We start from the raw sequence: 15,756 nt of genomic DNA, 5'->3' as shown, positions 1-15,756 counted from the left end.
TAACCCTAACAATATTGAAAAATAAAATCATAGTCCACGCATGTCCTTAAAAATAATAATATCAAATCTACTTTTGTCCCGTTTGTTCTACTGTTTAGCTCAATTTAATTCAGTTCAAACAGTAAGTATAATTTAAACTCATATTTAGTAAGTACGATATCTAAATTATAATCTCTGTTTGAATTCAGTTAAACTGTCTAAATTATAGTTTAATTTCTCCCTTTAGTTTAACCATTCAAAGCATTTTTAAATAGTAAAAAAGTGTTCACCTTCTTTATTTTTTATACTTACTAAATAAAAATTTAAATTTTATTCCATGTTCACTGTTCAGATTAGAGTTTTAACTACACATTCAAATGACAATTTAAACTCTAATTAAATCACATAATTTAAAATTTTCTATTCAAATAAAAAAGTTCAAATCAATAAAATTTAAACTAGCAACTTAAACAGAAACTTGAGTTGTTCCTTGGAAAAAAAAAAAAAAACAAAGAATAATACGAAAGAAGGAACACAAAAGTTCATTTTGAATTATGGCTTAGTTTAATTTGTAGATTTAAATTTTCAAATTAAATTGTGATGTGATTTTTTTTAGAGTTTTTAACTATAATAAAAAAAATTAAATGTGATATTTTTTAAAAAATTTTAATTATAAAAATTTAAAATTTAAAATTTAAATTGATAAAATAAATAAACTTATATATATTCAAGTTTTCAAGTAACCATGTACTTGAAAACTACCCAAAAAAAAAAGAAGAAAAGAAACAAGTGTACTTTTTTTTTTTTGGTGATTAAAGAAACTAGTGTACTTGAAAAATCTTACTGGCAGGGCTTAAGCAAAAAATGGTACTACTCTGGCATCACTGCTTTCGGATCTTATCGTTTCGGCTTTCGAGCCAATTAGTGTTTGTGTAATACGGGTGAACCGTATTACGTACAGTACTGGTAATTTTTGTTGTCTTAATTACAGTACTGGTAATTTAATCGGATGATTATTCATTCCATTCCATTCTTGAAGATAAAATTAACCTGTAATTATATTATATTATAAAATAGAAATGGCTAGAAAATAATTAATTTCGACGACTACCTAATAGAATTCCAATATTGTAAATACGTATATGTATATATATAAATTTAGCATTATTATTATGATAATGCATGACGTGTATATATATATATATAAACTAGTCCAAGTTTCACGCCAGATCATCCAAATAGTAATGAAGTTCACATATAAGAAGTTGTTACGTTCACATAAGATGAAAGTCCATTTTTTCAACCAAAAAAAAAGAAAAAGAAAGAAGAACCAAGAAAGTCCATTTCTTAATTCCGGGGAAGATACATATTTCTTTTGTCGCCAAATAAAAGAATATATCTGAGGTTGTTAAGGCCGAAATTCATACAGTGTCAACAAACAATTCTTAAGACTTGTATAATGATCAGCACTGTGAAATGGTCAAAGATAAACCATGTAGGCCCAATATAGATTAAAGATATAGAACAACCGGTCCCTCCAAAACGACACCATCTCTCTCTCTCTCTCTCTCTCTCTCTCTCTCTCTCTCTATAGTAGAATCTTATAAGTGATGTAATTCTGCTTTCGCCTTTGTGGGTTCCTATCCATTCTCTCGATAAAAGGCAAATAAATGCCTGCAACAAAAGCGAATTTCAGACCAACGAATTTGAATTAAAAATAGTATATATTATTTTTGTGAAAGTAGAATAATAGTATAGTTTTCTGTTGGTGAGTATTAGGGCTGCAGGGCTAGTGTCCAAAAGAGAATAATAATATGGATAAGCAGCCCAACCCTAGCTCATCGTCATCAAGAACTGACAGGAAAACCATTGAGAGAAACAGGAGAAATCAAATGAAGGTCCTTTACTCCAAGCTCAATTCTCTCGTACCCCATCAAACCTCTTCAAAGGTCATTATTACTCTCTCTCTCTCTCTTCTTTTTCTCTCTTTGAAATTGTGAGGCAAAATGCTTATGATTTTTTTTTTTGGGGTTATTAATTTAGGAAGTGATATCACTGCCGGATCAGCTAGATGAGGCCGCAACCTACATAAAGAAGCTACAAGTGAGCTTGGAGAAGATGAAGGAGAAGAAAAACAGCTTAAAGGGGATAGAAAAGAGTACTGGTAATTATTTTAATAATGATGTTGGTATGGGAAGCCAAAAATGGCCTCAAATTGAGGTTCATGAAAAAGGGCCGGCTTTGGAGGTTGTTCTGATTACTGGGTTGGATTGCCAATTCATGTTTAACGAAACGATTCGCGTTCTTCACGAAGAAGGAGCCGACATTGTCAATGCCAGTTTCTCAGTTGTCAATGAAGATACAGTTTACCACACCATACACTGCAAAGTAAGTTAATTAATAATCATTAGCATAAGTTAATTAATAATCATTAGCATATTTATAAATGATCAAGTTTTTAATTAGTCTTCTTTGGTGTTTAATAATTAGATTGGAGAGCTCGATCCAAGTTCTGGGGCTGCAAAGATATCTGAGAGGCTAAAGAAGTTTGTGGATGAAACAAATGCTTCTTGATCAAGATATCAGCATGATATATAATGATGATTATGATCGCTGCTTGTGATGAGTAAAGGAAATGTAATGTGTGGGACTAAGTTTGGCTTCCTATTTTTGTAAGTCTTTTTAGTAGGTCTATCTGGATTAAGCGAGTCCATACGTTCTTAATTATTTACCAATTTTGAGAGCCTTCTTGTATTTCCAGAAATATTGGCTCTATATATAATGATAATGATTAATGAAGCTGGCTAGCTTTAGTAGAGCTATGTTTCACTATTATCGTGTGTATCATATGTATATCGAACAATTATTAGCAAATAATATTATGATCTCTTTGATCAAATGGAAATTATGTGACTTGGTTATGAAAGATGACATACATGTTCTCTGTTGAATATGGTTGCTGCTCTCCCTAAAGTCTGCATATTCTTTTTTTTTTTAATTGAGAGTTTGAGCCTGATCACACACACACACACACATATCTATATATTCTAGTTGTAGATGCTAATTAGCTGGCTACATTTATTAATATGGGTGTGTATAGATATATCATGCGCAAGATCAAGTGTGTCTGTGTCCGTTATCTAATTGTGATCAAGTTGCATATGTTGAGAATCGATCAATTTCACAAACAAGTAGGAAAGTTGCTATGGATATCTCTAGGATATCTGAATAATTTTTGGATTAATCAACGTGACTTTGGATTTTTCAGTTTGTTGATTCAACGTGACTTAATTTCATGATCGGCTAGTACTACTAAAGGCAAATATATTAATGTCTTCCTGTATGTAGATCATCATAAATGAAACCTCTATTATATTTATAATTGATTGGATGTAGAAAGTGTAAGAAAAATAAAAACCAAGCTGTTAGTTAATCTTTAATTGAACTTGTTTAATATTATAGCCCCATAAAATCTTCTGCACAAACTTATATTTCTTGCCATGCATGGTTTGTAGCGAGATTTGTTCAGAATTTGATGATATACATGTCCATATGAGCTAGACATCATGACTGTTGTTTAAACCAAATCTAGATAATTTGTAACTGCCGTTACCAACTTGGTTAGAGTTTAGATGAATAAAGAGGGTCATGTCTCTCCCTCACTATATGTATACATGAATATTATATATGTGAGTGTGATTATAAGTACATATGTGTGAACTTAGGCACAGTATCATGTGTGTATATATATATATATATATATGTATGAATACTGACAAATGCAAATTCATTAAGTTCTAATGTAGTCATAAAAACTAAGAGAACGTATGCATGATTTAGGCAGGTAAATATGGAAAACTTATCTGTTCTTAGTAAATGGATCAGAACTCGACAAGATCATATTTGTTAAATAGTTCATTTAATATTATTATTTGTTTTGTTATTTATCTTTATTCAATGGGTAGAATAGTCTTTTACTTATTTACTTGCAGGCCTATATAAACCTTCTTTTCTGATGTATTTTAATTAAACAATTCAATAAGAAACCCTATTATTCTTTTTCTCCGTTCGATTCTTAGAATTCACAATATCATCATGAAATGAAAGTACACCTATATCTATTTGTGTGTGTGTGTGTGTGTGTCTACATATGTATATTCAAGTGAGGCCACTGTAAAGTATTAGCCAAAAAAAAAAAAAAAAAGAAGGAAAGGAGAATTAAAGTACTCCGAAGATAAGCACAGCAAGAGCAGGTACGGAAGCAGGCTTTAATTTTTTCCTATGCAATATTGGCTTGGATATTGTGTGTATATATATTGAACATACATCTTGTGAAATGGTAATTGGCACTTTCGTTTATATTTTTTTCTGTTATAATAATTGCTGCACCAAACAATATGGATGCTATGTATGCATGGGTGAGGACAAGATTGATATGTAATTAGTTGTTGAATTACAGACTAAACTAAATAAATGTACTAATAATATTCAAGGATTTGCTTGAACACTAGAAGATTTGGAGATGGAAAAGCTATGGTAAATGATCTCCATGTCCACTAAAACCGCACCCTACAGTTGAGACTTCTGAAAAGAGAAATTTTGATTCCTATGTGTTGGAAAAGCTAAAGCAAATTAAGCAATATCTGACATATTGGAAAAGTACTTCAAAACCATTTTTTTTTTTAATAGGAGAAACTAAAAACAATAAGATCAAAGAATGAGAAGGAAAACTTATTAGTTGAGGCTATAATTAAATGGGTCAGGTAGAAGAGTATGATTCACTTATTGTTACTTTTAAGATTACCGTAAAACAATCGAAACCGTTAAATAAAGTGCAACGTCGCTAGATCGAATACTATTGCCATAATCCTATGTAGTAATCAATGTTGCATTTGATATTGAACGTTCACATACCTCTATTATCAGTTCTTGAGTTATATATATATATATATATATATATATATATTTACTTTATTTTCACCAAATTATGTCAAGCACAATCAAATCTTCATAAGAAAGTCATAATTGTTTTCATTCTCATGTCATAATTATTATAATTTAGTATCATATTATCAATCTTACCTAACAAATTGCTAATGTTTGTTACACAACAAATTAAACGTTATTTGTTATAGAAACTACCGTAAAATACCGCAATTAACACTGAGTAATTAAGTGAGTCAAAGCCTGTTTAAAAATATAGTTTAAGATCATAACTGGATAATCTTGTGCACCCGGGGCATATATGGTCCAAAGAGTAATTAACACTGCGCACTATATATAAAGAAATCAGCTTGCTTATAAACTTTAGCTAGCTACTAAGCAAAACGACAAACGAAATTGTCACAATTATATGTGAGATACAGATAGCTAAATAAAACACGTTTACTAGTTACAAATTACTCAATACATAATTACAGTTTGTGAAACTAATTAGTTTTTCCCTTGAGGCAGAAAAAGAATATTGTGTCTAATAAAGTGATAGTCATGTGATTAATAGGGATTAGTAAGTGATGCCATTGTCACTAATACTAATTATACTCGCTTCCCAAAAAAGAAAAACAGCAACATTCAATAAGAGTTAATATTCAACAAGTCAGAGGTTATATATATATTTTTTTTTCCAAACACATATTAAAGAGCTTTTAGTGGAATTTTCTTGTAGACTTCCAGTCGATTAATTAGCGGCCGATTTATATATATTTGAGATGGTCAGTTCCAATAAAAACGCACGCAATCTTGTATATTTGAATTTCTTTCTTCTATTATTTTTTTGAAAGCGAAATAATAGTTGAATTTCAAATCAAGGTTATACGAAGCCACCATTATAGTCAGGTGTGGTCGCAACCTCGCCGAGCCGACGACATCAATCGGGAGTCTTCACTGTGAAATAGTTGGTGGCTGTAAGAACTTCAGCTAATCTGGGTAATGGAAATTCTTTAAAACTGAGGCTTGGTGAAAGTTCATTCAAAACATTTGAGTCTTGAAGAATTTTACAGAAATCAAAGGATATTGGGTCTAACTCAACCTAACAAAACCGACTTATTAAGAGAGGATTACTCTCACCTTATTAAGTGGATCATGCCAATATCTTCAACGAATGTGGGATTCTAATAATTTTATCTTATCTTGAAAAAGAAATGGGCGGAACGAAATTCTAAAATTCTGAAAATATGTGAGAAATTAACACTTCCACTAATCACTCTATACACAGCTTTTCATCACATGCCCAAAACATGAATTGGTGGAGCTTTTGTTAAAGCAAAAGCACGTACTGTCTCAAGTTTTGTTGATTATTTTTATAAATACAAACATATACATGGTTCTACACAAATAATAATAATAATAATAATAATAATAATAAACTGTGTACAGAATTGGATTATTAATATATAAGGTAGATTGATATTTCTTTACCGTACAAGAGGTGTTCTAATTTTTAAATTTTAATTTCGTTAACCTAACAATTAAGGAAAGTGTTTTAAAGTTTCATGATAAACAATTTTCCTAAATTCACATTTCAGCCTGGCAAGTAAACCCTATCTTTGTCTTTTGGAGAACAAAACATTAACTTCATGGCCAATGACAAAAGGTTCAACGAAAATTGCTGTGGAAATTTTGAAATTTAAATATCTTTTGAGTTTTAGACAGCTAGCAAAAGGAAAGAAACGGATCAAGGACTGTGAGAGTACAGTAGCAGTTTCTTTTCCAGATTATGGGAAATTTCGGTGAAATAGCGGAAAAAAAAAACACACACACACACACACACACACAAAAACACCTTTTATTTTTAAACAAATTTAAATGAATAATAGTCCTATTGTAATTGCTTTTGAAATAGTAAATTTAGAACTCTAATTAGCTCGTTTGAGCATATATTTGGGTATTTAACTATTTATCAAGGATACTGATCATCTTAATATGAAATTCATATATATTAATCCTGAACCAGGACAATTCCTCCAATAAGCTTGCTCCTCATAATTCATATATATTAATATGAAATTCCATTATCCTGATCATCTTGATCCTAGCATACCACAACAATCTTTTTTTCTTTTTTAGTATGGGGTCTATGGGACGTTTTTTCTAAAATTCTTGAAAGAAATCTAGATTGAACCTGGGACATATAAACCTTAAAACCTTCACTCACTGACAATTTCATTGAACAATATAGAAATAACAGAGTTTTTCATTCATATATATAATAGAAATAGAGCAAGAAATCTATATGTGGCATGTTTGCAAATATATTGGGTGCTGGAATCTCAACCCTATTTAAGGCTCATTAGGCTTCCTTTTAATAGATTCTATTTAAAATGAGGCTTAATAATATGCATATTGTTCTTTTTAAGGAATAATATGCATATTGTTTTAAACTATATGCATAAATACCAATAATATGTGTACAGTTTTAAGCAACAAAAAAGTTTAAATTGACGTATTTTTTGAAATATCTTTCATATCTTAAAATGTCGTAAAAAGTATTAAAAATTTATATAAGCATTTTCCCACACACACACACACACACATATGAATTTTTAATAATTACATCTCCATCGATGGTCACACATTAAATATAACAATTTGATAATGTGATGTGATAAGAATCTAATTTCATGAATTGTAATAAATTTTTTTGTTATCTACCCAATCTTACGGTTAAAACAATGATACACATCAATAAATAAAAATTAGAGTAACTATCAATACCATACCCATACTCACGCTGGTGTTTCTTTTTTCAAAATCTCGTTCAATTTCAAATACCAAGGTATATATATAGGTAGACACACTAATATCTTCTTTTTTTTTTTTTTGGCTAAACATTTTCCTTGTCCAAAGTCATTGCCCAAGCAGGACAAATTAATGACATAAAAGGTGAAATACCTATATAGACGTCACACATTTTTTTTTTTTTTTTTTTTGAAAATGGAATGACTGATTAACTTTAAGCAGAAAAGTCAGAAAAGTCAGTTCGCACATAATCATCCCAAAACAAATCACAAAAGTGAGAAAGTAACATTATTTGACACGTGATAATCAATTAATCTATATAGTGTGTTTTCAGCAATAATATAATAAACTCAAAAATACTATATGTCATGTGAATTAAGACTTCTACAAACGCAGTATTCTGATGCGTTGACGAGCAGTCAAGCAGGCCATTATTCAACTTCTTGGTGTTATTCTTATTTGAAAAGTAAATCCCAATTTAAAAAATATATATGTATATATATATATGTATATGGTTACGTTTCTAGGTTACCTAATAAACATAGAAATATAGAAATGATAATACATATATATGTGTGAACACAAAGACCTCCAACAAACATATATAGCAGCCGCATTAATGCCGGCTAAAAGACTTACATTTTCTTGAGACTCTTGCCAGAAACAGCCTACAATAATGACAGTAAAGTAAGACTTACTAACATGCCAAGTAAGTCTCTGCCGTTTTGTATATGCTATTCAGAAACATGTGTCCCATGTTTTCTATCGAGTCATGTACTGGTTTTGGAGTTGGAAAAGAAACATATGTAGAAATTAAGTAAGCCATGCAAATCACAACCCAGACAAAATTTGGTGGAAATTGCTCATTCGAGGTTTCAAATCATGTACCCGTTGCGCCCCAAAGCAATCTTTTTCTCTAACAAGAGTGAAGTCAACTGGAAATTTAAGGGACAAGAAAGATTATCGGCGCCTTTCAGATTATAATAAGATAAATATAAAATCGAAAATTATAAAATTTCGTTCAGTTCGCAGAGCAGAAAAAATTATATGTGAATTTTTATGAGAACTTTTAACTATAGCAAAACTGTAATTGAAAACTCAGTTTTGTATATGCTATTCAGAAACATGTGTCCCATGTTTTCTATCGAGTCATGTACTGGTTTTGGAGTTGGAAAAGAAACATATGTAGAAATTAAGTAAGCCATGCAAATCACAACCCAGACAAAATTTGGTGGAAATTGCTCATTCGAGGTTTCAAATCATGTACCCGTTGCGCCCCAAAGCAATCTTTTTCTCTAACAAGAGTGAAGTCAACTGGAAATTTAAGGGACAAGAAAGATTATCGGCGCCTTTCAGATTATAATAAGATAAATATAGAAGCGAAAATTATAAAATTTCGTTCAGTTCGCAGAGCAGAAAAAATTATATGTGAATTTTTATGAGAACTTTTAACTATAGCAAAACTGTAATTGAAAACTCAAATTAATAAAAAAAAAAAAGAGTCCTAAATGTTTATTTACTTGAGCTAAATAGTAAATTCCACCTTTTCCTTTTATGTATTTTAGAAAATCTAAAATGTATCGTTTATAAATTGCAAAACTTCCAAGTTTATCATCTTGATTGTAATTTTAAAAAATATTATAAATAAACTAACACTATTTTATTTATGACATTATTATTAAATTTATCTTATGTCACTAATAACTAACACGTGAATATTTAAGCCCGAGATATATTAAAGAACTAACACATTATAGTAATTTTAAATGGAGATAAAGAGTGTAATTACGGGAGTTTGAACTCAGGACCTCCCGCTCTGATACCATGTTAGTTTACCAATCCATTCCAAAAGCTTAAGTTGTTAGGAGGTGGGCCAACAATAGTTTTATACTTGAACACTTTTCGTAACTTATAGGTTATCTTTTGTAACTTGCAGGTTATCTTCCATAACCTATAGGTTATTTTCTGACATCAAAATTTTATGCAGTTGCATAAATAATAGAGTTGAAAAAAATAATGGTTAAATTGAAATTTTCTCTCTCTTTTTTTTTGCTTCAAAATTGTGTTGTGAAAAGACTAAAACAACCTTTTGAAGTAAACCAAATTGGATAACAAAATTCGCTAAATCGAGCTAAGAAAACGCTGAATTTTCCTCAAATCCCAATCGACTAAACCATTGATTTCTTCCGAGAACTCTATCTATTTCTTGCATTTTTCTTCACGTCTCAAAGCAAGTTACATAAAATGTTTTTTAAATTTTTCATAGAATGAAATCAAAAGTAAGTTGTGGGCATATTCCGGTGAAAAAGTTTTATCTCATGACTCCGTCTCATTCTGTTCTTAGGTCTAGAGTTTAAATTCCTCATTCTTAATTTTTTTTTAAAAAACTTATTAGTAAAATTTAATTTTAAAAAAGATACTTTATTCTCTTATTTAGAATATTCTCTTCTTAACGAAAAAAATATTCTCTTATTTAGAAGCGCGAGTAATTTCAGTCAAACAAGTCATTCCTGTTGCGACAGAGTAATGAGCCATCTAATTAGAAAAGGGTAATTTTTAAAAGTACCTATGGAGCTCTTTTTTAGTTCTATCCCTTAATATTAGCTCATATATTTTTTTGTCTTTTAAATTAAAATTAGTTAAGGGATAAATTTTTTTAAAAATGATACTTTTAGTAAGTTGTGTACTTAGATCTCGTTCATTTTACCGATTCGAGTTTAGAGTTCGAGTTTTTTTACAGTAAAAAGCTCTTAAAAATAGTCACATCTAATTTTTTTATTACAGTAAAAAGCTCTAACATAAAGTCACATCTCAATTCGAATTAAAAACTCGAATCAGCGAACTAAACAACCCTTAAAAAATAGAATTTAAAAGGTATAATTTATAATTTTCTCGTTAGGAAAATGGACGAACGTCATGTTTAATGCTCTGATACTCATATTTGTGCTTGGATGCTGTTTAGTTTTGAAAAGATGCGTCAATTTGTTAAAGCCACACAAAATGGGCTTTTGAAAGTGATAGTGGTCTAAAGGTGCGAAAGGCAAACTGGCCCAGCTCACCCTGAGAAAAGGAAGTTAGAAGGCGCATGCCAACATTTGCCAGCATCAGGGTGAACTACTTCTTAGTATCACAGTATGATACCACCAGTAGCATGACTGTTGACCGCTGGTTGGAATTTTCCGTACACAGCAACTATCCCCAAGTCTCACGATTGGATACCATTGGTAGCATGGTCGGCAATAGCCACCCACTGAAATTTTTGATATCTCACTGGACCATGGACAAAAATTTCGCCGAAGATTTTTAAGCGTTCCGAAATTTTTTTCCACTATAATATCAATATCGGCAAAATATCAGAAATAATAGTAAATATCAGTTGAAATATCGATATCGATTTGCTTATAGAGTAATTGTGACAGAATATCGGAAAATTTCGCAGAAATTTCAGTGAAAATTCGGTGATATCGGAAATAGAAATTTTGAAAGCTTTTTTATAAAAAAATTACTTTATAATATATGTTTTCTTGCATTATTTCTTTTGTCATCGAGCAAGGAAAGCGAGAAATATCAACAATGAAAACATATGATGAAGATAATCTTTCTATGAGTTTACAACTGATGAATTTGGCTTCCAATTATTGCAGCTCTTCCAAGAGACTCCTAATGTTCATTATCCATACAATCATAATTTTGAAAACTATGATAGGTATGAAATTTTTAAATTATCCTCATCCGAACATACCACCACCTTCTTAGGCAAATGATTAGGGGAATTCACAGTTTTTTATTCATAAAAATACAATGTGAAGGGGTCAATAAACCTTCATATGGCACGTTCATAATATCAATATTGTTTGAATGAAGATCTGATCTCGACCACGTTTGAGCTTCATAAAACATTCTTTTAGTATTAAGAAATGTAATATGTATGAGTTTTTTTTGTATGTACAACTTGTTTATTTATGTATTTTTTTAATGTTGATGCTATCAGAAAGTATTAAAAATATGTTCTAACGTAAATTTTCGTCATTTCCGTAAATTTTTCTGACATTTTCATCGATATTGATATTTTCTTTGATATTTCTGTAAAATTAGAGTACTGATATTTTTACTGATACTGATATCTTCATCCTCACACTGGACTATCTTCAAGTATCATATAGGATAATGATATAGATTGATTATTTTTAGTATTCTAAATATGTTGACGTGACATGTTCCAAAAAAAGGTACAAAATTCAATCCATAACTTTTTGTCATCCGTTTATGCAAGCCATGCAATTTCAAATTTGAAACATTCTAGTTTTGTTTCCGCCACCCTATCCCCCTTATGTTTTACCCTAAATAACACCCTCCCTCATGCTTAGCATACATGTCACAATCCAAACTCAAAACCCACCATCGCGTACAAAATTTGGCATTGATATAATGTTAAAAATGAGCTTTGAATATAATTTATCCCTAAAAATTAGCTAAAACTGAGGGTCCCAAACCACATATAAACATCCTAGCGGTTCAATATAGGATGTTTGTTTCCTATATTCATCGTTGATTCTGAATCATAATTCATAGTTCTCTACAGTGTTTTTCTCTCACAAAAAATACACGTAAAACGAGAATAGTTCTGAATCATGATTCTGAATACATAAACCAAACATCCACTAGTGATGCGAGACAAATTCACGATCTAAGAAAATATTCCACTCTAACATCCTTCGCCAGTGACTCATTAAATTCTCCCATTTTATTCTGACACCCAGAAAGCCATAAAAAGAAAATGACAAATTAGGGGTCCGTTTAGTTCGCTGATTCGAGTTTTTAATTCGAATTGAGATGTAACTTTATGTGAGAGCTTTTTACTGTAGCAAAAAAGTTAGATGTGATTGTTTGTGAGAGCTTTTTACCGTAAAAAAACTCGAATCAGCGAAATGAACGGGGTTTAGATCTCCCGTGTTTCTTTTTCAATCCCCTTTCTATAGATTCCCAGCTCCAAAATTAAAGCAATACTGCAAACTGAAGGTTCACACAAAATGTGTTTCGAAGTCACTCAATGCCTGCGGTGCTATATAGTAGCATTTGTATCACATCTATGTCCAGTCTGATAATCAATATTCTTTCAGAAAACATCACGAGCCTCTAATAGCAAACCAAACATTATTCCTTCTCATTCATTTTTGAATCGCTTCCCTCTCGTATTGTTACGATAATATTGGAAGCCGAGGTTCTGTTCTTTTCGCTGATTCGAGTTTAAAATTTGAGTTTTATTATAGTAAAATGCTCTCAGAAACAGTTACGTCTAACTTTTTTGCTACAGTAAAAAGTTATTACACAACATCACATTTCAACTCGAATTAAAAACTCAAATTAGCGAACTGAACGAGCCCAGAAGTTACACAGTGATAATGCCGATCTCATGATGTCCACCACGTGACAGACACTAACAGTGTATTTGGTAAGGTGAAAAAGAGAAAAAAAAGAAAATAGATGAAGGATTTTATAGAGAAAAATAAAATTTTAAGTTGTTTGATAGAGAAAAAATGAGAAATGAATGAAAATAAAAATTTATGGAGCCCACGAATTTTTAATCCTTTCAACTTTGGGAAAAAAAGAGGAAAGAAAAAATTTAACAAAAAAATGAGATATAAAATAATAATTTTAACATTCACCAATCATCATATTTTCATTTATATTAAGGTATTATTATAAAATGCCTTAAATTTAATAATTTTTTTCACTTTTCTTTTTGTTCTATCAAATAATGAGAGAAAATTATTTTACTTTCCTCATCTAGATATTTTTTTATTTTTCTTTTATCTTTTCTATTCATCCTACTAAACATAGCATAATTATTATGTCTAGCTAGGTAGTTCCCCACCTTTAAAAATTAACTTTAAAAAAAAGTAATATATATATATATATATATATGTATATATACATACTTGAAACAACTGTGCTCAACTCGCCACATACAGTAAATCCCAGAGTTACTTTCGCTATATTTTAATGCAAAAGATAAGAGAGGTTCTCTTAGACCTCCTTATGGATAAATATATATATATATATATGTATATATACATACTTGAAACAACTGTGCTCAACTCGCCACATACAGTAAATCCCAGAGTTACTTTCGCTATATTTTAATGCAAAAGATAAGAGAGGTTCTCTTAGACCTCCTTATGGATAGGGTCAATTTTCAACCATTTAATTTGCTTAAAATCAGACCATTTTTATTACAAATCTAGTGGTCGAAAACACGTCACTGTTCATTTAAGAGAAACTCGTTTTTTTTTTTTAAAAGGCCTAAAACATAGCCAGCCCATACCAATATATTTTATGATGGCCAAAAAACCATCAGCGCCATAATATTTAAAGAGAGAAAGAGAAAAATAGATTAAAATTTGATAAAGAGAGAAAGAGAAAAGAGATTAAAATTTAAGATGAATTAAAATTAATAATTTATATAAATTAATAAATAAATTAAATTACTATTTTTATTTATAATTTATCTAATTATAAATCTATAAATTATAACCTATTAACTTTTATAATTAAAAATTAACATATATATTTTTTTAAACTTTTTATATTAGCCAATTTCTTACTATTTCTGATATTTAAACCGAAAGAGGCGGACAGAGGATCCAATGAAGGAGGGAAGTTTTAGTACTCTTTTTTACTGCATGAATTGCAAAAGGCTGAACTATTTATGTCTGCCATATGACAAACATGCAGTGCCAGTACAATTACGACCGTTGAATTTATCACTCTCCCTTTCCACTACACGCCAAACTAGTTAATTCTCTTAATTCCCCATCATTTGATAATTAATTTATTGTTAAATATAAAAATCTTTATTGCAACACATGAAGTAACAAGTAACAAAAGATCGACTAACACCATCTCAAGTCACGCACATTTGACATTACGACGCACAAATTTTAAAGGAAACAACACCCTGGCCCACTAACAAGTAAACAAAACGCGAAATCCTAGGAATAATTAACTCCATGATTTTGAACACACAAATATATAAGATCTATGGACATAATTGGTTTCTCAATTAGTGCGGGGGCATTTGGGCTCAAAGGCAAATGGGCCGACAGTGTAGAGAGAGAATGGTTTTTTGCCGGAGACGAAGCTCTTCTCAAACCTTAAGATGGCGCCGTTTAAGCCGTCGTGGAGGAGGGATGGCCTCTGGCAGTGGGGCAGCGGCGACGAGAGCAGCGACGCCCTGCAACCGCGGATCCCGTAGCTGGTCACTATATCTCTTGCGATCAGGTAGAAGTAGCCGTTCTTGTCAGTATTCGCGTAGTCCACGGTTTTGTACCTGTTCTTGCATACCAACCTCACCGTAGCATCTTCAAAAAACAAAAAACAAAACAAAATAAAAAACGCCATTGTTGGTTTGTTAATAGTATAGGATTACAGAAGCATGCATGCAAGATTGTATTTAAAGGAGAAAAAAACAAAAGGCTTACTGGCGACGGGAGTGGCTCCTAAGAGTGTTTTAGCTCCGGCGTACTTGCATGACTTGCAGTAAACAACGCCCTGTACTGCGACGAAGCTCCTTTTTGGAATAACTGGCGGGTGAACCGGCGGCTTAGCCGGCGGCGGAGTAACCGGTTTCGGTGGAGGAGTTGCTGGCTTTGGCGGTGGAGTGTACGGTTTGTGTGGTGGAGTGTACGGTTTGTGTGGTGGAGTGACCGGCTTTGGAGGTGGAGTGACCGGCTTTGGCGGTGGAGTTACCGGCTTTGGAGGTGGAATGACCGGCTTTGGCGGTGGAGTGACTGGTTTTGGTGGTGGAGTGACTGGCTTAGGTGGAGTGACCGGCTTTGGTGGTGGAGTGACGGGTTTTGGTGGTGGAGTGACCGGCTTAGGTGGTGGAGTGACCGGCTTTGGTGGTGGAGGAGTGATCGGTTTTGGTGGAGGAGTGACTGGTTTTGGTGGTGGAGTTACTGGCTTTGGTGGTGGAGTGACTGGTTTTGGAGGGGGATGAGCCGGGACGGGGGTGGGAGGAGGAGGAGGGGGAGGAGGGTG

At 31.8% G+C, this 15,756-nt stretch overlaps 2 protein-coding genes across 2 annotated transcripts; one reads left to right on the top strand and one right to left on the bottom strand.

Moving 5' to 3' along the window:
* The first annotated feature begins 1,635 nt into the window (after positions 1–1,635).
* Positions 1,636–2,860, top strand: LOC21397638 (transcription factor bHLH162). Its single transcript, XM_010109875.2, has 3 exons — positions 1,636–1,928; positions 2,023–2,367; positions 2,470–2,860. Exons 1-3 carry the CDS (start codon positions 1,794–1,796, stop codon positions 2,551–2,553), a joined length of 564 nt encoding a protein of 187 aa, XP_010108177.1. The 5' UTR covers positions 1,636–1,793; the 3' UTR covers positions 2,554–2,860.
* An 11,687-nt stretch (positions 2,861–14,547) lies between these two features.
* LOC21397636 (non-classical arabinogalactan protein 31) lies at positions 14,548–15,756 on the bottom strand (the record flags this gene model as incomplete). The annotated part of the gene is made up of 2 exons (XM_024173354.1): positions 14,548–15,077; positions 15,198–15,756. Coding segments are annotated over 2 exons (861 nt in total), but the record flags the coding sequence as incomplete, so codon positions are not given.

This window comes from Morus notabilis, unplaced genomic scaffold (genome assembly GCF_000414095.1).
Source record: "Morus notabilis unplaced genomic scaffold, ASM41409v2 Scaffold191, whole genome shotgun sequence".
Lineage (NCBI taxonomy): Eukaryota > Viridiplantae > Streptophyta > Magnoliopsida > Rosales > Moraceae > Morus > Morus notabilis.
This window is presented reverse-complemented; position numbering and strand designations above follow the sequence as displayed.

What these genes read in the sequence shown, in the direction of transcription:
- LOC21397638 (XM_010109875.2), top strand. Translation starts at nt 1,794, where the DNA reads ATGGATAAGCAGCCCAACCCTAGCTCATCGTCATCAAGAACTGACAGG. An exon ending in CCCATCAAACCTCTTCAAAG is followed by an intron (nt 1,929 to 2,022) that starts GTCATTATTACT and finishes TTATTAATTTAG; the next exon opens with GAAGTGATATCACTGCCGGA. An exon ending in ACCACACCATACACTGCAAA is followed by an intron (nt 2,368 to 2,469) that starts GTAAGTTAATTA and finishes TTTAATAATTAG; the next exon opens with ATTGGAGAGCTCGATCCAAG.